This window comes from Euleptes europaea, chromosome 9 (genome assembly GCF_029931775.1).
Source record: "Euleptes europaea isolate rEulEur1 chromosome 9, rEulEur1.hap1, whole genome shotgun sequence".
NCBI classification, from domain to species: domain Eukaryota; kingdom Metazoa; phylum Chordata; class Lepidosauria; order Squamata; family Sphaerodactylidae; genus Euleptes; species Euleptes europaea.
Genome location: NC_079320.1, coordinates 4,528,847 through 4,551,323, shown reverse-complemented (window position 1 = coordinate 4,551,323; position 22,477 = coordinate 4,528,847). Strand labels below are relative to the sequence as shown.

Genomic DNA, 22,477 nt, shown 5'->3' with positions numbered 1-22,477 from the left:
GGTCTCCCACTGATCCGAGTCCGATGCTCTAACCGCTAAACCATGCTGGATCCTTAATGTGTGATAATGGCAACTGACCCTTTTCATGGCATGGTAGTCCGTAAGTGTGTTAAGTGCTGTCAAGTGGGGTCTGACTCATGGCAGCCCTTTGTATCAATGACCTCCATTAACAGCCTAGGTCAGGTCAATCAAACCCCCCTGTAGGGTTGCCAGCTCCTGGTTGGGAAATACCTGGAGATTTTGGGGGGGGGGAGCTTGATGAGGGCGGGGGTTGGGGTAGGGCTTCAAGGCCATAGAGTCCAATGGCCAAAGCGGCCCTTTTCTCTAGGGGAACTGCTTTCTATCGGCTGGAGATCAGTTGTAACAGCGGGAGATCTCCAGCTAGTACCTGGAGGTTTTATTCAAAAATCACAGATGTAGGCTAATGATTCACTTATATCAATATTTATAAATATAATTTCCTCAGATTGCACTATTGCTTCATAGCGCCTTTTCAATCAACAAAATTAAATGTACAGTTTTATATATACAAGGCAAAATTCATAAAAAATCAAATTCAACAGAAATTAGCAATTGACTTGTGATGTCTTTCTTTCATGTGACACCACAAGTCAATTGCTAATTTCTGTTGAATTTGATTTTTTATGAATTTTGCCTTGTTGTATATATAAAACTGTACATTTAATTTTGTTGATTGAAAAGGCGCTATGAAGCAATAGTGCAATCTGAGGAAATTATATTTATAAATATTGTTATAAGTGAATCATTAGCCTACATCTGTGATTTTTGAATACTACCAATTTACAGTTGAATTTACATTTTTTGAATAGTACCTGGAGGTTGGCAACCCTACCTCCCTGATAAATAACATTGCATTAAACCTGCGTGAAAAGGACAGAGTGTTTCCCCCCCCTTTCTCCTCCGGCTGCACCGGTTGAACTTCTGCCTTTGCCACTTCTGAGGGCTCCACTGGGCGTGCGGGGCGGGGACAGCGCCTCCCAAGGCGTGACGTCTACCGTTCAGCAGCCGCAGGCCACGCCCTCCTCCCCTCCCGCTCCGCCGGTCGCCCTGGATACCGCCACGCCTCTCCCCCGCCCTCTCCCCTCCTCTATGGTTTTCTGGGTGCGGCTAGACAGGCAGGCCGGGCCGACGGATCCGTTCGTCCCCGCTCTCGCTTCGCCTCGTCTCTATGGGCGCCTCCTCCTCCCCCCGCCCTCTGCCCGTGACGTCATCCCCGAGGGACGCGCCGGGGCGGAGCGACGACCTTTTCTCTCCCCCCCCCCGCCTTCGTGGGGGAAAACAGAAAGCGAAGCTTAGCGCGCGGGAGGGGATGAGCTCGCCCGGCCACCGTCGCTCCCGGGAGGCCGCGCCGCAGCGGGAGGCCCTCGCCGGCCACCGTCCGTGCGCCAGCCGCGGCGGACTGACCGCCGAGCCCCTCACAGCCGCCGCCTGAGCTGAGGCGATGGGGCGACGCTGCCGGAGGCGGCCGGCGATGATGAGGGCCGCCGCCTTCCCGCTCCTGCTGGGCGCCCTCGCCCTCCTGCTGGCCCCGGCGGCCGCCTCGGCGGAGGCGAAGGAGTGCGACAAGCCCTGCGCCAACGGAGGGCGCTGCCAGCCCGGCACCGGCCAGTGCGAGTGCCGGCCCGGCTGGGTGGGCGACCAGTGCCAGCACTGCGGGGGGCGCTTCCGGTGAGGCGGGGGCGGAGGGAGGGAGGGAGGGGGGAGATCCCTGGGGGGAGGGGGGAACAGGCGGGGCGCTTTGTGGGCAATGGGGTGTGTGTGTTAAAATAGGGTTGCCACCCTCCAGGGGCGGCCTTGAGATGTTTTGGGATTACAGCTGATGTCCAGGCGACAGAGATCAGGGGAGGGGCCCTGGCTCATTGGCAGAGCATCTGCTTGGCGTGCAGAAGGTCCCAGGTTCAATCCTCGGCATCTCCCGTTAAAGGGACCAGGCAAGGAGGTGATGGGAAAGACCTCTGCCTGAGACCCTGGAGAGCCATGGAGAGGGGCCGTGGCTCAGTGGTAGAGCCTCTGCTTGGCATGTAGAAGGTCCCAGGTTCAATCCCTGGCAACTCCAGTTAAAGGAACCAGGCAAGGAGGTGATGGGAAAGACCTCGGCCTGAGACCCTGGAGAGCCATGGAGTGGGGCTGTGGCTCAGTGGTATAGCATCTGCTTGGCATGCAGAAGGTCCCAGGTTCAATCCCCGGCATCTCCAGCTAAAGGGACCAGGCAAGCAGGTGATGGGAAAGACCTCTGCCTGAGACCCTGGAGAGCCGCTGCCAGTCCGAGTAGGCAATACTGACTTGGATGGACCAAGGGTGGGAAGGGGCTGTGGCTCAGTGGTAGAGCATCTGCTTGGCATGCAGAGGGTCCCAGGTTCAATCCCCGGTATCTCCAATTAAAAGGACTAGGCAGGTGATGGGAAAGACCTCTGCCTGAGACCCTGGAGAGCCATGGAGAGGGGCCGTGGCTCAGTGGTAGAGCCTCTGCTTGGCATGTAGAAGGTCCCAGGTTCAATCCCTGGCAACTCCAGTTAAAGGAACCAGGCAAGGAGGTGATGGGAAAGACCTCGGCCTGAGACCCTGGAGAGCCATGGAGTGGGGCTGTGGCTCAGTGGCAGAGCATCTGCTTGGCATGCAGAAGGTCCCAGGTTCAATCCCCGGCATCTCTGGTTAAAGGGACCAGGCAAGTAGGTGATGTGAAAGACCTCTGCCTGAGACCCTGGAGAGCTGTGGCTCAGTGGTACAGCATGTGCTTGGCATGCAGAAGGTCCCCGGTTCAATCCCTGGCATCTCCCGTTAAAGGGACCAGGCAAGTAGGTGATGTGAAAGACCCTTTTCTGCCTGAGACCCTGGAGAGCCGCTGCCGGTCTGAGTAGACAATACTGACTTTGATGGACCGAGGGTCTGATTCAGTATAAGGCAGCTTCATGTGTTCGTGTGGCTTTGGATGGGCTTCCTCTGCATTGGGATGAATAGCCCTGACAATAAGAGCATCATCACTGTGTGGAATATGACAAAGAGCCAGGCGTTCTGCGTTCCATCGTTCTGCGTTCAATCAACCCTCTTACATCAAGGGAAGGTGCCTTGTGCTAGCAGAAGGCGCTGCTGCCAGCGGGGCAGACCTATGGAATCCTACCTTTGGAGGGTCTGTGGCTCAGGGGTAGAGCCTCTGCTTGGCGTGCAGAAGGCCCCCGGTTCGATCCCCAGAATCGCCAGTTGAAAAGCACCAGGCGCTAGTTGATGGGAAAGACCTTAGCCTGAAACCCTGGAGAGCCATGGAGAGGGGCTGTGGCTCAGAGGCACAGCATCTGCTTGGCATGCAGAAGGCCCCAGGTTCATTCCCTAGAATCTCCAGTTAAAAAGACCAGGTAGTAGGTGATGTGAAAGACCTCTACCTGGGACCCTGGAGAGCTGCTGCCAGTTTGAGTAGACAATATTGATCTTGAGGGACTGGGGAGGGGCTGTGGATCAGTGGTAGAGCATCTGCTTGGCATGCAGAAGGTGCCAGGTTCAATCCATGGCATCTCCCGTTAAAGGGACCAGGCAAGTAGGTGATGTGAAAGACCCCTGCCTGAGACCCTGGAGAGTTGCTGCCAGTCTGAGTAGACAATACTGACTTTGATGGACCGAGGGTCTGATTCAGTAGAAGGCAGCTTCATATGTTCATTTGTTCACTGGAGAAAAGGGCTGCTTTGGAGGGTGGATTCTACAGCAGGGGTGTCCAATTAGAGGCGCTGTTATCTGCAGCCTAGTTTCACACAATACCTGTTACAGCACACTGGCATTGTAACACTTGGATAGGGTTGCCAACCTCCAGGTGGGGCCTGGCGATCTCCCTGAATTATATCTGATGTCCAGGCGACAGAGATCAGTTCCCCCTGGAGAAAAAGGGTGCTTTGGAGGGTGGGCCCTATGGCATTATAGCCCACTGAGGTCCTTCCCCAAAACCGTCCTTCCCCAGGCTCCAAATATTCTGGGATTTCTCAACATGGAGTGGGCAACCCTGATTTTAAAAGTGCCTTTTATGTTGTGGCGTGTCTCATTCAATTGCAATGCTCTTACTCTGCTTTTTAGTCTCAAATCCTACCTCCCCCAATAAACCTTGGCATAGTGGCCAGATTCTTGCTCTGTCATGGTCAGATGTTTTCACTGATTGGCCGCTGCTCTCCAGGGATGGGGTCTTAGGTGGAGGTCTTTAACATCTCCTACTGCCTGGCCTTTCCAACTGGAGATGCCAGGGACTGAACCTGGGGCCATCCATTGCATGTCGAGCAGATGCTCTACCACTGACCCACAGCCCCTTTCTATTCAATTTTATATGTATAAACATATGAAGATGCTTCATACTGAGTCCATTGAGCTGTGTTGCTCAATGCTGTCTGTTCAGGGTCTGAGGTGTAGAGATCTTTTTCATCACCTGTTGACTTTTTTTTAGGGGAGGATACTGGGGACTGAACTTGGGACCTTCTGTGTGCAGAGCCAAGAGCTACACCAGTGGTCAAGGCCTCACTCCACACAACAGTAGCAATGAATAAAATGACTACCTGTGTATGGGGTGTTTGCATTTAATGCAGCTTGTTTTGTTGGTTTTTAAAATCCCTCTGTGCTGTTTTGGAAGCCAGTTTTGACCGAAAAAGAAGGGTAATGAAATATAATAAGTCCGGTGGAACTGCTGTAATGTAAAAAACAAACACAGGCACAGTAATTATCTAAAGCACAACATCTAAATAATGGTAGGGTTTATTTAAGAGTGGCTCATCAGTGGCAGCCTAAACATCAGGTCTGAATATTACCTGTAACTTATGACAACATAACCAACTTGGAAGGCTTTAAGAGGAGAGTGGACATGTTCATGGAGGAGAGGGCCATCCATGGCTACTAGTAAAAATGGATGCATGATGCATACCCATTTTCTCCAGGATCAGAGGAGTATGCCTATTCTATGAGGTGCTTTGGAACGCAGGCAGGATGGTGCTGCTGCAGTTATCTTGTTTGTGGGCTTCCTGGAGGCACCTGGTTGGCCACTGTGTGAACAGGCTGCTGGACTTGATGGGCCTTGGTCTGATCCAGCAGGGCTTTTCTTATGTTCTTATAACTTGGACTTGGCATCTTTCTTGAAAACTATATCTAGTGTGGGTTCTGTCGAGGTTGGTGAGGGATTGGAGTAGTGAGGGTGAAGTTCCTGTTTATTTCTTTAGTCAGGTTGAAGGTTAATCGCAGTCCTCGCAAGCGTTAAAGTCCATGTCCACTGACTTCCGTAAATATTTGCTTGGTTTCTAGTATGCTTTTTAGTAATTTTGATTAAAAACGGCTCCTCTGCGCAATAAGGGAAGAAATGGGAGATGTATTTGCTAAAGTTTTAGCCATTTGTATAATGCTATGGCATAGGGAACTGAGCGGTGAATCAGGTTTCTCCCCCCCCCCCCCCTTACCATGAATTCGCCAGGTGGCTCAGTGAAATCTCTGGTCTCTCCGTCAGCAACGTGTCACAACAATATTGACTCTACCCTACAGAGTTACTGTAAGAAGTTTCTGGCAGGTGTGTATCTGGAGTAGTCTGAAATGCTGTATCAAAACTAAATTATGAATTGGAAGGCTTTTGAGTAAGGGTTCGGCATCCGGGGAGAGACGATGAGCTCAAAATCCAGGGACTTCCCAATTCTCCATACTAGCCACTGCATGATGTGTGTCCTTGTGGCGCATAGATTTCCAGGTGCTCTGACAAGAATAGGGAAAGTAAGAGATTACAGCAGAAAAGTGGGGTGAGACTTTCTGTACCCATGGCAGCTTTTGAAGGCAGGCCCGGCCAAGATAGGTATGAAAAAATTCTGCGGTAGTAATGAGCCAGAATCAGGACTGTGGTCCAGAAAATGCTGTTGGGACTTCCCTGAGCAGTTTGCTGTCAGGTAGCTTCATGGGGTTGGGTTGGTAGAAGTGGTGGGTTCAGATTTCTCTTGTACATGCATAGGCTAGTACAAGGAAGATAATAAGTTAACAGGGCGAGCTGGCCAGAGGAAAGGATGGCGCAGAGATGCCAGTGGTTGTCTCCCAGCTGCCAAAGCAAGCATGTGCACGGAGCAGATATTTTGGCTTGGGTGTTTCTCTGGCGAAGGCAGATAGGAAGCTACATGGGGATGTCTTTGTGTGAAGGAACCTGACGGCCTGGCAATAACAAGGTGTGTCCGTTCCTACAGAGCCGATCTGGGCTGAGCATTTTACTGTTTCGTTAGCTGTGGGGGACCTGTGATAGAAAACATGTGGGGTGGCCGGTGGGGAGGGACAGAGCGCTCTGCAATGTCCTGGTTACAGCAGCCTGGTTAACGAAGCCCACACAAATTGCTAATCTATAAACATTTTTAGTAGCCTGTCTACCCACAGGCACCTGCTGCTAATTTATGGTTCATGGGCGTCTCGAAAGAACCAATTGATTTCTTTCTCCCAGTGCCTCTCTGCCTGGTGGTGGTTTTGACTTGCCGGAGTTGAACAGTGGAAGAGCTGTTTCCTGGTGCTTCCCTTCGGTTCAGGCTCAGAGGGCTGTCCTGCTTGAGATTATCTGATAAAGAGGGGCTGAAGTTAGTTCCAGGTGGGTAGAATCATAGAGTTGGAGGGGACCACCAGGGTCATCTAGTCCAGCCCCCTGCACAATGCAGGAAATTCACAACTACTTTCCCCCCCACAACTCCAGTGATCCCTGCTCCAAGCCCAGAAGGTAGCCGTGTTGGTCTGCAGTAGAAAAGCAAGATTTGAGAACAGGAGCAAGGGGGAAAAGGGAGAAACCCAACCATAAAAAACCAAAAGCTGGGTACCCAAGGTTGGGTGGGAAAGACAAAATAATAATAGAGAAATATATTTTATTTTAAGGCGCCTTAAAATAAAATATATTTCTCTATTATTATTTTGCCTTTTCCACCCAACCTTGGGTACCCAGCGACTTAGAGACCAACAAGATATCCGGGGTATAAGCTTTCAAAAGTCAACTCTTCTTTTGTCAGAACTTTGACTCTCAAAAGCTTAAACCCTGGAAATCTTGTTCTTCTTTAAGGTGCTGCTGGACTCGAATCTGGTTCTTCAGGAGCAGAAGTTATTTCACTGAGGGGTAGGGTTTTTTCTTTTTTTTTAACCCCCTGAGCCAGCGTGGTGGTTAAGAGCAGTGGACTCTGATCTGGAGAACCGGGTTTGATTGCTCACTCCTCCACATGAGTGGCGGCTAATCTGGTGAACTGGGCTGGTTTCCCCACTCCTACACACAAAGCCAGCTGGGTGACCTTGGGCAAGTCACAGCTCTGTTAGAGCTCTCTCAGCCCACCTACCTCACAGGGTGTCTGTTGTGGGGAGGGGAAGGTGATTGTAAGCCGGTTTGAGTCTCCCTTAAGTGGTAGAAAAAGTCGGCCTATAAAAACCAACTCTGCTTCTTCTTCTTCTTGAGCTTGGGCACGGGAGACGTTTGTGGAACGGCTGCAGTGCAGCCTGTAAGTCTGGACAGACTAGGCTGGCAATGGCTGGACAAAGGCGGATGAGACGAGTGGAGGATGAGGTTGCCAGTGACAGGCCGCGGCTTCCTGGCCCTGCACCTGCCCATGCCATGCATGCCAGGGCTGGCTGATTGGAGGCAAGCGAGGCCAGCCGGTGGATTGGACTTCAGGGTTTCACAGAGGGAGACTCTGGATTCAGCGCAGAAGAGTCCTGGCCTGGATTTGGTGCAGAAGGGTCCGCAGAGCGTGCAGCTTCTTAGGAGGCTCAAAGCAGCGGGAGCAGAGTGGAGGGCTAGACCCAGCTCTGTGGGATAAAGCAGTGGCTTGCTCTGACCTGGATGGCCCAGGCTTGCCTGATCTCGTCACATCTCAGAAACTAAACAGGATCAACCCAGGTTAGTGCTTGCATGGAAGACGCCAGGAAGTCCAGGGTTGCTACACAGAGGCAGGCAATGGCAAACCACCTCTGAACGGCTCTTGCCTTGAAAACCCTGCACCAGGGGCATTGAACTCATTTGTTATGACAGCTGGATATGACATGTCACTCGGCCAGGCTATGCCTTGCCAGTCCAGATCAGGAGTGGGGAGGGGGGTGGCAGCCTTGGCTGGCGAGCCCACAGTGGGCTTGCCAGCCCAGATTGAGAGGGGGCGACGGTGGCCTCTGCTGGCGAGCCTGCAGCAAGCTCGCCAGCCCAGATTGGGATGGGGTGGTGGTGGCTGCTGTAGCTGGCAAGCCCGCAGTGGCCATAGCTCAGTGGTAGAGCATCTGCTTGGCATGCAGAAGGTCCCAGGTTCAGTCCCTGGCATCTCCAGTTAAAGTGACTAGGCAGGTAGGTGATGTGAAAGAGCCCTGCCTGAGACCCTGGAGAGCCGCTGAATAGACAATACTGACCTTGATGGACCAAGGCTCTGATTCAGTATAAGGCAGCTTCATGTGTTCATGTGACTATGTGGTTGGTGTTGCCAGAGCTGCCGGGGGATGGTCAGTCTAAGGATGCAGTGAAGAAGAGCTTCCTGAAGCAGTTCTGCAGAGCAATTTGCTTGGCTGTTTAAAGCACTGGATTTAAATTGAAAGCAGGCAAACAATAATAGTTCAAAATGGCTGAGGAATCTCTTTTCTGAAACGCGTCTGAGGAGAGGCATCTTTTGAGCATGCTTTAGTTATGGGATAATTTGCCCTGGGGACCAGACGAATCAGATGATCGATTGGGCTACCTTCATGAATAATCAAAAATATATCTTATGATTCATCAGTCTAGGAGTCAAGGGGAGAGTCTGGAGTTGGGTCTGGAGATGTAATTCTCCTCAGAGAGAAGGGGCTGCGTGGTGGCCAGGCGTCTGTGAAACGGGCCGGTGAGGTGAAAGGAGTGCGGTGCTCTCTGTGTGTGGGCGAAAGGGAAGTAGGGTAGTGCCACGCAAGAAAACAGTACAGTGCGCCGGATCTCTGTGGCGTTCCCTAGGTGGTTCTGATGTGAAATGAGGAGGCATCCAGGATGGGTTCATGGGCCTGGTTCCCTCAGGTCAGTTGTTGGCAGGAGGCCAGAGTGCTGTTATCTGTAAGGTCAAGTCGGGGGAGCATTTCTGGCACTACCAGGCAGCGTGGTAGGCGAGGGCTTTATAGTACAGGACAGGGGAAATTGGCAAAAGAAGAGGAGTTGGTTTTTATGTGCCATATTTCTCAACCACTTAAGGAAGAATCAAACTGGCTTGCAGTCACCTTCCCTTCCGCACAACATACACCCTGTGAGGTGGGTGGGGCTGAGAGTGTGTGACTAGCTCAAGGTCACCCAGCTGGCTTCATGTGGAGGAGTGGGGCACAGATCCAGTTCACCAGATTAGCCTCTGCCGCTCATGTGGCTGAGTGGGGAATGAAACCAGGCTCTCCAGATCAGAGTCCACCACTCCAAACCACCACTCTTAACTGCTGCACCACACTGGGTGTCTTTACGTATGTGGTTCTCAGCACTCTTCTATTCAGTTTTCACCTGAAGTCACTGAAATATGTCATTCAGCGTTTATGTGAATACGTAGTGCTAGCCTTCCCTATCCTGTCATCTGATGTAGTTGTCTGTGGTCTATAAAATACCTATTTGCAATACATTTGCTAGCTCATAAAACACTGTGAGATTAATTATGCTGTAATTGAAGGTCAAATGAGAAACTGAGGATTCAGTTGACCCATGAGGACCGGGCTCTCTTCCTTCAAGGGCATGCATGGTGAGATGTCTGTGTTAGCATGCAGGTGTGTTGGTGGGTAAAACCTAAGGTCTTTCCTGCTGTCTTTGCAGGTTCAAGTCTGACTTGATCCCTTAGCCTTTACATTGGGCATAATGTGTGTACAGAAGTTGCAAACATTCAAAGTATAAAGATGTTTAATTAGAAGATATGTGCACTAGGACATTAATCAGACTGAGTCAGGATAAAAACCAAAGGAGGGGAGGGATAATATGCATACACATGAAGACATGATGTCTTATACTGAATAAGTCCATCAAAATTACTATTGTTTACTCAGACTGGCAGCTGCTCTCCAGGGTCTCAGGCTGAGGTCTTTCACATCACCTACTTTCCTGGTTTCTTTAACTGGAGATGCCCGGGAATTGAACCTGGGACCTTCTGCATGCCAAGCAGATGCTCTACCACTGAGCCACAGCCCCTCTGCATAGGGATAATATGCAGTCTTCTAAACTTTGGCTTTAGCTAGGAAGAGTTGCGGTGAGTAGGTAAAGAGGAAGACCCAACAGGAGATAAATTGACTCTATAAAGGAAGCCACAGCCCTCAGTTTGCAAGATCTGAGCAAGGCTGTCAAAGATAGGACATTTAGGAGGACATTGATTCATAGGGTCGCCATCAACACACACAAACGTTGACTCTGTATATACCCTAACTGATGTTAAATATGGTGTGCCATCTCATCTTAGAGTTGCAAGCATTTAGAAATAATCCATTACCTATCTTGGTAGGCTTGCCAACCTCCAGCGGGGGGCCCTGGAGCTCTCTCAGAATAGCAACTGATTTCCAGAAAACAGAGCTCAGTTCCCATGGAGAAACCAGCTGCTTTGGAGGGTGAACTCTATGGCATTATACTCTGTTGAGGTCCGTCTTTAGGTTCCACCCCCAAATCTCCAAGAATTTCCCAACCTGGAGTTGGCAACCCTCGTTCTCGGTATTGGGGGCTTCTTTGTTCAACTACATATGCTCAAGATGGAGTCTGCTTAGACTGTCTTTCAGTAAGATGGAGAATGACTTTCAGAGAGAGAGAGCTTCTCCCTTGCGTTCAAGGGTTAAATAATCTCCTCTTTGCCCATCCCCTGTGGGTCATCCTGTCTGGAAGATGCATGGTGTAGTGGTTAAGAGCAATGGTTTGAACAGTGGATTCTGATCTGGAGAACTGGGTTTGATTCCCCACTCCTATACATGAAATCAGCTGGATGACCTTGGGGTAGTCACACTCTCTCAGCCCCACCCACCTCACAGAATGTCTGTTGTGGGGAGGGGAAGAGAAGGAGATTGTAAGCCTGTTTGAGTCTCCCTTAAGTGGTAGAGAAAGCCAGTGTATAAAAACCAACTCCTCTTCTTCTTTAATTTTATAGCTTGGATATGACTCTAGTCTAGGTGGGACATTGGCTGTCTTTTTCCATTCCTGGGAAGGGCTGTCTACAAATCAGTGGTGCTGGAGGGCTTTGTGCTTCGGAAGTGACTCATCTACATCTGGCTTTCCACTTTATGTACCTGTTAGCCCGCAAAAAGGCTCTTTGTAACTTCTGAGCCTTTTCAGAGCGCAGACACGGTTCTAGCAAACTTAGATATGAATTCTGAGGTGTACGGTGTTTTTTTACAAAAAAGAAGCTTTTAATGTCCGGTGTCTTTTTTTGTTCATGACTAATGCAGCCAAATAACAAAAGCACCCACTTAGGATGTTTTCAGGTTTGCATTTTTCATTTTTTATGACACAGCTCTGTTGCCAGAACTTGCATGCTTACTGATTGTTTTTGTATAGTGCATTTGGGTTTTTCTCACATTGCGGCTGCAGCCCTGAAAGTTAGAAGAAGGTCTCCTCGAGTGTTCAATTATTTCCCCTTTTTTCCCATGAATAACAAAGTGCTTTGAAGTTGGATGCAGGTCACACTGTATGAAGAAGTCTGGAGAAGAGGAGGTTGAGGGGGGACACGATTGCTTTCTTTAAGTATTTGAAGGGCTGTCACTTAGAGGAGGGCAGGGAGCTGTTCCTGTTGGCATAGGAGTCGCAATAATGGGTTTAAATAATGGGCGGAAAGGTACTGGCTGGATTACCCAGTTCGAAGTTTATTGTGCCCCTCTTATCGAGATTGAGACCTGACAGGGCAGGTGAAAGGTTTGAGATTCTCCTACAAGGGGGTAATCCTTCAACCACTCTTCTGGTAGCGAAATTTTGTTTAGCAGCAATTAAAATTCGTCACCTTAGAACAGCGCAATTGACAGATGTGTCCCAGCTGTAATTCCTTTTTAAAATGTTTTAAAAATGTTTTAAGACTCGGATTGTAATTCTTTGATTGTAAGAATCTATTAGTCCATGCTTTCCGTTTTATCATGTTTTGACTGGCTAAGTGCCGCAAATAAATTATCTATCTAATGGTACTGGCTGGATATTAGGAAAAAAGTTTTTACAGTAAGGCCATTTATGCTTGGTAATTAGCTGCGCGCTCCAGGCAGAAGTGCCCCACATATTTTTTTGAGTTTTTCAGGTTGAACCTTCATTCCGGAAGTGACTGGGTTTGCATTTCTTAACTCAGTGCTTTTCATCGAATCTTCATTTCTGTGAACTGGTGTTTAAATTTGGCAGGGCGTAGTATCTACAGGGGGAAAGGCTGGATGAGGAAAGGTGGGGGCAAGAATGAGAAGTTGGTGTATGTGTGCGTGTGATTAAATTACATATTCTGCGCATTTCCTTCTTCCATTGGTGCCTTGGCCATATGGAAAAGGTTCCTTTATGGTACTGTTTAATATAGCATTTGTATGGAGTTCAAATTCTGGTTTATTCTCCGGTTGCAGATCCAACTTTTTGCTAGAGAGAATTGGGAGTGTCATCTGTTGCCACACAAAATACCTTTGTGTGAAGTCAGGTCTTTGTGTGTGTGTGTGTGTGTGTGTGTGTGTAGGGTTTTCCATGTGTGTTTTTTCTGCATTCCCAGTGCATAGTAAATAGTTCTGGTTGGCTTGTAGCAGCTTGGAACTTGAAAGGAGTAAGATGCAAGTCACATGCTCGTGTTGAATGATCTACTTCTGTTTACGATTGCATAGACATGCTTTTTATGTACAATTGCATGCCCCAGGGTGAAGTCCCGTGCTCACTTTTTAGGTCCTGCTGAACTTGCTGTGATGTATTTCTGAGCTCATTAGCACTGATCTGTACCTCTCTTTAAACTGATACCTTTGCATGCGACAGCCTTCTTCACTAGTGAAGAAAAATTTGCATCTGTGATATAGCTGCTTCTAGGTGGTTGCCATAAGTCGGTTGCCATAAGTCGGCGCTTTACACACACACAATTCTAGAGTATTTTAAAAGAAAATGAAGATATATTTTTTAAAAAGCACACAGCAATTAAGTTAATTGAATTCTTACAAATGAATATTATGTGGGGGGGGGGGGGTTTGGCTAAAAAAAATGCCGAGTACTATATTCAGATCCCAGAACATGTTAGCAGATCATTAGTGGAACAAAAGAATTCTAACATTTCCTGCAACAAATTGAAATCTTATGGGTTAAACCTCTTGGCTCACACACGGAAACTGTGCTCCCATTTAAACATCAGGACACGAACGTGTGAAAAAATGTGAGAGCTTATTAAAATGTTGTTTAATATGTACTACAAGAGCACCAGCCGCTCCAGAGAGATAGTTAAATATGGGTGTTATCTTAGACTTTGTTTGCGCAGAGTAACACTGGCGCATGTAGTGTTTTTGGCGTTGCAGAATCCTTTCCCCAAGATTGGATAAGAAGAAAAGTAATAAATAAAATACGGCAAGTACATTATTTTTTTAATATTAAACCAAATCCTTTATGTTTCCGTTAATTGTGGTGTGCATCTAATGGTTCTGTAGACTGTGTCCTTTGAGGTAGAAAACTCCAGTAAGTGTGATTTTTTTGATGCTCTTGCAGTTCTTAAGCCACAGGTGACTGAGACGGCAGAATTTTTTTGAGTCAGCCCTGGTTCTGTTACCTGTGCCTGGCTGCCACCAGCAGTCGAAGCTTCAGCCAAACCATGTGTTTTCATATGCTGTATGCTTCCCCCCTTTAGCCAGCGTAGTGTAGTGATTAAGAGCAGTGGTTTGGAGTTGTGGACTCTAATCTGGAGTACTAGGTTTGATTCCCCATTCCTCCACATGAGCGGCGGAGGGTAATCTGGTGAACCGGGTTTGATTCCCCACTCCTACACATGAAGCCTACTGGGTGACCTTGGGCTAGTCAGTTCTCTTAGAGCTCTCTCAGCCCCACCTACCTCATAGGGTGTCTGTTGTGGGGAGGGGAAGGGAAGGCGATTGTAAGCCAGTTTGATACTTTCTTAAGTGGTAGAGAAAGTCAGCATATAAAAACCAACTCTTCTTCTTCATTTTTTAAAAAGTTTCTACCCAAAGCCTACTTTGCAGGTGAAAGAGTTGACGGAAGAAGAAATGGACGCTGGAAGTGAGAGGGTGCAAACTTGGTATCTCTCGGCGCCTCTCCGGTGGATCCTCTTCAGATGATTGCATGCGCTCATCTGTCGTGCAGGGCAGCCTTCGGCACGCTCTTCTAGCTGAGTCTCGGAGAGCAAAGGCCTTTGTGCTGGCAAGAGCGCAGCTGGTGAACCCCTCCTGTGTGTTCGCCAAGTCCAGGAACGTGCTGTTGCCGGAGAGAAAGATGCCTTGTGTCTGCTAGTTGGGGTGGAGGTTCCTTCTGCCTCTTTCCTGAGATCCCCTTAAGTGTTGCTACCCATTTTGGAAGGATTCCCTATTCCTACACGTCAACCGTTTGTTTCAGTGGGGATATTCTTGAGGTCTCTTGTGATGTGTGAGAGAATGGATTGTTCTCAACCGTATTTGTTCTTGCAAGTCTGGGAGAATATTGACACTTAAGGGCAGACTAAATGTGATGGCAGCTGACGCCGTGCAGACTCAATGACTTCTCACTGTGTGGGAGGGGTGGTGGCTCAGTGGTAGAGCCTCTGCTTGCCATGCAGAAGGTCCCAGGTTCAATCCTTGGCATCTCCAGTTAAAGGGACTAGGCAAGTAGGTGATGTGAAAGACCCTTTTCTGCCTGAGACCCTGGAGAGCTGCTGCTGGCCTAAGGAGACAATACTGACTTTGTTGGACCGAGGGCCTGATTCAGTAGAAGGCAGCTTCATGCATTCATGTGTTCACTACTGAAAGGAGATTAAACAATAAACTGCGCTGCAGTGAGGCAAACTAGGTGAAGTTTTGTATTCTGACAGCGGCTGGCAGCCTTGGGGAGCTGGTGAGCAAGGAAAAGATGATGATTCATCTCCTGCTGGTGATTCTGCAAATCTTGCATTTTTAAGTACAACAGTTGTGAACAGGGAGGTGGTGGTTAGACCCTATGGACTGTTAGTTGTTTTTTTTTTTACTTCTTATCTGTCTATTTTTATCTTGCCGTCTGTCCAAGGAGCGCAGGGCTGATACATCCCTCCTGTTTTATTGTGTCAACAATCCTGTGAGGTAAGATTGAGAGAGCAACTGGCCCCAGATGCACTAGTGAGCATACTGGTTGAGGGAGGTTTTGAACCTGGGCCTTCCTGGCCCACAGGCCCTTAACTATACTTCTACTTGTTCTTGCTTTGGTGGAAGACCACCAAGGAAGTCTGGGGTTGTTGCGCAGAGGCAGGCAATGGCAAACCACTTCTCTTTGTCTCAGCCCTGCCTAGATTACCCAGGCTAGCCCGATCACATCAGGTCTTGGAAGCTAAGCAGGGTCGGTCCTGGTTAGTACTTGGATTGGGGACCACCAAGGAAGTCCAGGGTTGCTGTGCAGAGGCAGGCAATGGCTTTCACGACTGTGATAGTATGTCCAGAGTGATTAAAATGTCCATCCACTGGTTTCCAGATGTGATTTCTTATGTCTGACTTGTGTTCATTGATTTTTTTTCATCCAGCGACTGGCACGTTTGCCCACTGTAGGCAGTAGAAGGGCGTTTTTGCCACATAAGGGCATACAATAAATTGGATGACATGCGAGCGGGTGTTCCTTGGATGGTGTCGCTCATATTAATAGGTCCCATAACAGTATTGCCTGAGTGTATATGGGGACAAAGTTGACATCTAGGTATGTTACAGGGTTTGGTTCTTGGGTTTGGTTTGATCCAGCAGGGCTTTTCTTATGTTCTCTCCAGTATCAGAGGAGCATGCCTATTCTATGAGGTGCTGTGGAACACAGGCAGGATAAATGCTTCTGCAGTCGTCTTGCTTGTGGGCTTCCTAGAGGCTCCTGGTCGGCCACTGTATGAACAAACAGCTGGACTTGATGGACCTTGGTCTGATCCAGCAGGACTTTTCTCATGTACTTATGTTCTTATGACACAGATATTTGTGTGGGCAGACAAAGATATTTATCAGGTAGTAACCTTTTGCATGCTTTTCATACATTTTTTAAATCTATTGCACAGGTGCCTTTGACATCTTTTTGAATTGCAACCACTCGGACGGCATCTGTGTTATAAAGCGCTCTGTGTTTTTGGTGTGTATAACTGATAGCCGTACTCTTATGATTCTTTGCCTTTTGATCAAAAATTGTAAAATAAAAAAGAATGTCTTAAGGTCAGCGTGAGGGTAATTTGAATTGCCTCCTTCCCCCCCCCCCCAGTGAATTGTTGCTTAGAAACTCTTAATCTGCGTAAGGCAGAGTCTTTGTACAAATAAGACACCAGCTTGAAAGAGCCAGAACCTGGAGGTGAAAATCAGTGCTCACTTTGCTTCCTCAAGAGAGACAGCTGCCAAATTTCTTGTCTGGAGAGTAACTGACAGTTAACATTCAGGGTGAGGACTGCAGGCGCCTTTGAAATGTTCCGTTTCTTGACTGAGCTGTGCTGTCTGTAGAACAGAAGAGGAACTTCTGATTTAAATGATCGTTTCAGTGATGACCAAGGGAAGCAAGGGCTCGAGGGTTACCTCCAAGCCTCTGGTCCGACATGGTGCCCGCCCATCTCTCGTGGCGGTGTTTGCATGGGGTTTAGGGAGCAAGGGTCTGATTCAGTATAAAGCAGCTAGATTTGACTTCAGGGGCACCTTAGAGATCCACAGGATTTTCAAAGTGTCAGCTTTTGAGAGTCAAAACTCCCTTTGACAGATATTTGACGAAGGGAGCGTTGACTCCCGAAAGGTTATCTTTCCAAAATCGAAGGTGCTACTGGACACGAATCTACCTGTTCTACTGCAAACCAACACGGCTACCCCCTGAAAGGATAAGGTGGCTTCATGTGCAGGACCAGTGCTACCATTAGGCGCCTTTACCTTTACCACAACAGTGCTATAGAATATAATATAAAGTCTTATCGAAAGTTTTCTATATCCTATTCCCCCTGCCACTTGCAAGAGTCCCAGAGGCACCAGCCACTGCGGTCTGCCTCCTGGGGTTATAAATTAGCAAACAGGGCTAATGCACAGGCAGTAGTGGGGGAGAAAACCTATTGGGCACCCCCCCAAAAGGATAAGGGGAATAGTTCTCTCACAGGAAGAAGAAAAAGAGTTTGTTTTTATATGACAATTTCCTCTACTTTTTAAGAAAGATCAAGCCAGCTTACACTCTCCTTCCCTTCCTCTCCCCACAGCAGACACCTTGTGAGATAGGTGAGGCTGAGAGAGCTCTAAGAGAACTGTGACTAGCCCAAACTCACCCAGCTGGCTCCCTATGAGGGGGAAGCCTTTTTCCTGTTTTTCTCAGCTGTGCCGTACTTGCCGTTCACCCCACCCCCTCAGAAATGGGCTGTTATTTTTACAATTTTTTTAAAATTAGCAATTTCAGGTTTTGTGCTTTAATTTTTTTCTACAAGACATCTGTTTTGGAAAATTGGTTAACAACGGGGTGGGGGTGCAAGTAGTTAGCTTTGCCCAGGGCACAAAAAAACGCCTGGCACCAGCCCTGTTTATGTGTTCATGCTGATCATTTCCCCCAGCCTTGTCGGTTTACAAAGCAGTATTAAAATTTGATTCCTTGACAGTCGCTAGGCTGGTTGGTGTTTGGAAGCGTTTTGGTTCCTTGACATGTGCTTCTTCGGACAAATAACTTCAGGTTTGCTTTTTTTGGATAGGCAAGGGGCCTGTGAATTCTACACCTCTGTGACTGTGCTGGTTATCAAAGCTTTAGTTGATATCTGGATTACTCTTGAGAAGCTGCTTAAATGCTGAGTCCTGCTGCTATCTCAGAAGATCTAGTGATTGCCTCAGAAGTGGAGATGGTAGATTTATTTCCCTCTCCCTGTGGTGTTCATGGGTACTCTTCTAAATGCCTGCCGGTTCGCTTAAAGAACAGGTCTCACTCCTTGGCTCCGTCTTCAGTCTCTATTGAGAATTAAAATTACCACCTTTTACAGCAACACCCACTGGATGGGGTTGTTCGTTTTTTTTCAGTGGGTGTGGATTTTAATTCTCATTAGTGACTGAATACAGAACCAGGGAGTTGGTTCGGGCAATCCAGGGTAGGACTGCGATCTTGTGTCCATGCCCTGAAGTTCAATTGTGGGGCAGCTCAAGATTTCTTGCTCAGACTACAGATGATAGTGAATCAGTTTGCTAAACACAACATTACATGGTTTTGTAGGCCTTGTAGGTTTCCAGTTTGTCTGCTTTTCTGTTCACACTTTCCTAATGCTATCTGAATCCTTGCTAATGGGGGAGAAAGAATCCCAGAACAGGGTAAAGCAGGTTCGACAAACATACATCTTGTATAAAATAAGAGTTGCGATGGTTGCTTAAGAAATATCACTGGTCTATAGTCCATTTGATGTTCCAGTGTCTAAGCAGTGCCCCTTTTTAGTCTTCCGGAGGGGTGGTAAGGGTGCTGTTATTGGTACCACTAGAATCCTGGAGGGTGGTTGAAGCCACTAACCCAGAAGCCCAGTAGCACCTTAGAAACCAACAGGACTTTCAGGGTATGATCTTTGTTGGTACCTGATGAAGGGAGTTTGGACTCTCAAAAGCTCATACCCAAAAAATCTTGTTGGTCTCTAAGATGCTACTGGTCTCAGATCTACCCATTCTTCAGTTTAGAAGCAGCAGGGGACCTGTCAGTAAGTCACGGGAATGGGGAAATCCCACCCCCCACACACACACACTGGCTGTTGCTGCTTCCTCTTCTTAACAAGGATCGGGCTAGCCTGAGCCATCCAGGTCAAGGTAAGAGATGTTCAGAGGTGGTGTGCCATTGCCTGCCTCTGAGTAGCAACCCTGGACTTGTTTGTTGGTCTCCCATCCAAGTACTAATCAAGGCCGGCCCTGCTTAGCTTCCCAGATCTGACGAGATCGGGCTAGCCTGTGCCATTCAGGTCAAGGCAAGTGACGTTCAGGGGTGGTTTGCCATTGCCTTCCTCTGCGTCCTTGACCCTGGACTTCCTTGGTGGTCTCCCATCCAAGCACTAACTAGGGCCAATTCTGCCTAGCTTCCAAGATCTGACGAGATCAGGCTAGCCTGAGCCATCCAGGTCAAGTCAAGAGACGTTCATGGGTGGTTTGCCATTGCCTGCCTCTGAGAAGTAACCCTGGACTTCTTGTTGGTCTCCCATCCAAGGACTTATCAGGGCCGGCATGGCTTAGCTTCCGAGATTGGAGGGGGTCAGGCTAGCCTGGGCCATCCAGGTTGGGGCCTGGCTCAGTAAAGCAGCACTATCTCGATACGTCCTGTGCCGCAGATGTCATCTTTAAACTGTGGCTCCTTGATAAAAATAAATCATGTTTGTGGTTTACCTCTGAGCAGATAAGCGGAATACAGCACTGATTCACCCATCCTCTTTTCACGTTTTCTAGTGCCAAGGGGGGGAGCTCAGACAGCTCCCCCCCGGACCAGGATCTGGGAGAACCTGGACTTCCACTCCACTGCTGGAATATGCTGGAATTCCCCCTTCCCATGGGATCCCTGAACAATAAACATGGAAAGAGGAAGACCGAATCACTATTCTGTCCTGTTTGCTTCTTTGCACGTAGCCTGAAGACGACATCTGTTTTTTTTTTTATTGAGCTGTGATGTTGGATAGCTTGCGTATTAAAACGCCACCTTCGGTGAACTTCAAATATAGAGCATTATTTTTGCTCTGCCACTGTCAATAGGGAATATGTCATATATGAAGCAAAAACCATTGCTGGCCTTTCCTTTTAACAGTGAGCGATGGCTGGTACATTTGCCGAGCTGAAAGTTCTTAAGCCGTGCGCCGTCTCTGGGCTTTTCGAAAAGAGCCTTCTCCATGAACTCTGGCAACACCGGAGTTTATATGTATTCAGTTAAAGGCCAAAGAGTGAGTTGGTTTAAATAATGAGCTTGTTACCTGCAGTTTGGAAATGGATTTTGCCTGTCTGAGACACGTTATTAATCATCCCTTCCTTGGTTGCTAATTAGGATTCCTTCTGCCAGTGTCTCCCGTCGGGCTGTTAATTCCATGTTTTCCCCCCCCAAGGTACTTCAAACTGCTTCAGCTCTGCTTCTGTTAAGGACCCGTTTGCACTGTCCCAGTGTGGTGTTGTGGTTAAGAGCGGTGGACTCTAATCTGGAGAACCAGATTTGATTCCCCACTCTTCTACATGATCTGCAGACTCTAATCTGGTGAACCGGGTTTGAATCTCCACTCCTCCACATGAGCAGCGGATGCTAATCTGGTGAACCAGGTTGGTTTCCCCACTCCTCCACATGAAGCCTTGGGTGACCTTGGGCTAATCACAGTTCTCTTTAAGCGCTCTCAGCCTCACCTACCTCACAAGGTGTCTGATGTGGGGAGAGGAAGGGAAAAAAATGGTAAGCCAGTTTGAGACTCCTTAAAAAGGTTGAGAAAATCGGCATATAAAAACCAACTCCTCTTCCTCCTTCTTGCCTGTGGCCATGGTCCCAGGGTGCAAGCAAGGTTGCCATCCTCCAGGTAGAGCCTGGAGATCTGGAATGGCAACTGATCTCCAGGCTACAGAGATAAACCCCCCTGGAGCAAATGGTTGCTTTGGAGGGTGGATTCTATGGTATGATACCCCACCCTCCCCAGGTTCCATCCCCCCAAATCGCTAGCAACTTCCCATGCCCGAGTTGCCAACCCCAGATGCAAGTCATAACTCCAGCAGCCAGACCCGTCCCCTGTTTGCTGATAGCGAGTCTTGCAGAGTGGGGCAGAAGATGGGAGCAGAGAGACTGATGCAGACAAAACGCTGGGATTGCTGACTTGGCTAGATTGTCCGTGTCTTGGGTTCAGCACGGCTACTTCTGCGTTTGCCACACAAGTGCTTCCCATTTTAGTCATTGATTGAGAGGCTGAGATGTGAACAGGAAATGCCTGGTTCCAGCATGGCGTAGTGGTTAGGAGCGGCGGACTCTAATCTGGAGAATTGGGTTCGATTCCCCACTCCTCCACATGAAGCCAGCTGGGTGATCTTGGGCTAGTCACAGATCTCTCTAAACTCTCTCAGCCCCACCTACCTCGCAAGGGACCTGTTGTGGGGAGAGGAAGGGATTGTGGTTGTAAGACACTTTGATACTCCTTAAGGTAAATAAAAGTAGGGTATAAAAACCAACTCTGCTTCTACTTCTATTTCTTCTCCTTCATCTACTACTTCGCCTTCAACTTGTGAGGTGGCTTTATGGGAAACCGCTATGTCCTCTGTGCAATATGGGGCATGGCACTGTCTTGCTTTCCAGGGGATATTGTCTTTGCTGAGATGGCTTATCTGAAGCGCTGCATTGAATGCCAGAGGTTAGATTTTGCAAATCTGTTGTGCTAGTAGAGGCACTTCCTTCTGGTGGAAGGTTTAGAGTCTCTTGCATTAGGGCAATCGCCTTCAGCCAGAGGAAAAGGCCTCCGCTAAGGCAGCAGATCCATTGGAGCCCATTTGAAGCACTTTATGTGTAGATGTATTAGCAGTCTTACTGTGAATTGCTGTGTTTGCAATCCTACAAATTGGTTTTCTTCTTAAGGAAGTTAGAAGAGAAGGAGTTCTAGTTTTGGGTGAAGTGAAGGTTATTTCTGCTCCATGTCTAAAATATTTATGAAGGTGTAGTTTTGAGGATTAACACTTAAAAAAAAGTGTTGGACTGGAAATTCTCTCTGGTATTTTCTGGGCTTTGCTACTTTTGCGTTAAGAAATCTAGTTTACCCTCTTCTCTGTTTGTTCCAGCAAACAGCTAGTTCTTTCTTTAAATGGTTTTGTCAAGAGTATTCTGTTGACTTGTTTGTTGAAACTTTAGAATTATTTTGGCAACAATGGATTTTTGGGTAATCCCGACTACTGAATAAAATGTATGTATATAATGGCAGGTATGAGACCCACAGTTACTAAACATCAATAACTGAGAGTCTGATGGCTAATTTAAGTACAATAGATTTATTATGGTACTGCTACTAGACAAAATGGATACTAGTCATGATGCATACCTATTATCTCCAGGATCAGAGGGGCATGCCTATTCTATTAGGTGCCGTGGAACACAGGCAGGATGGTGCTGCTGCAGTCGTCTTGTTTGTGGGTTTCCTGGAGGCCCCTGGTTGGCCTCTGTATGAACAATCTGCTGGACTTGGTGGGCCTTGGTCTGATCCATCATGGCTTTTCTTATGTTCTTTTGGGAATAGGGCTATCCATGGCTATTAGTCAAAACGAATACTAGTCATGATGCACACCTATTCTCTCCAGGATCAGAGGAGCATGCTTATTATATTAGGTGCTGTGGAACACAGGCAGGATAATGCTGCTGCAGTCGTCTTGTTTGTGGGCTTCGTAGAGGCACCTGGTTGGCCACTGTGTGAACAGACTGCTGGCCTTCATGGGCCTTGGTCTCTTCCTGCAGGGCCTT

The 22,477-nt window shown here is 48.1% G+C and overlaps 1 protein-coding gene across 1 annotated transcript in view; it reads left to right on the top strand.

The window, feature by feature from the left end:
• The first annotated feature begins 1,495 nt into the window (after positions 1 to 1,495).
• Positions 1,496 to 22,477, top strand: part of ATRN (attractin) — a 176,162-nt gene continuing 155,180 nt past the window's right edge. The window contains exon 1 of the mRNA XM_056855209.1: positions 1,496 to 1,689. Within this exon, the coding sequence (XP_056711187.1) occupies positions 1,496 to 1,689 (194 nt within the window). The remainder of the gene's footprint in view (positions 1,690 to 22,477) is intronic.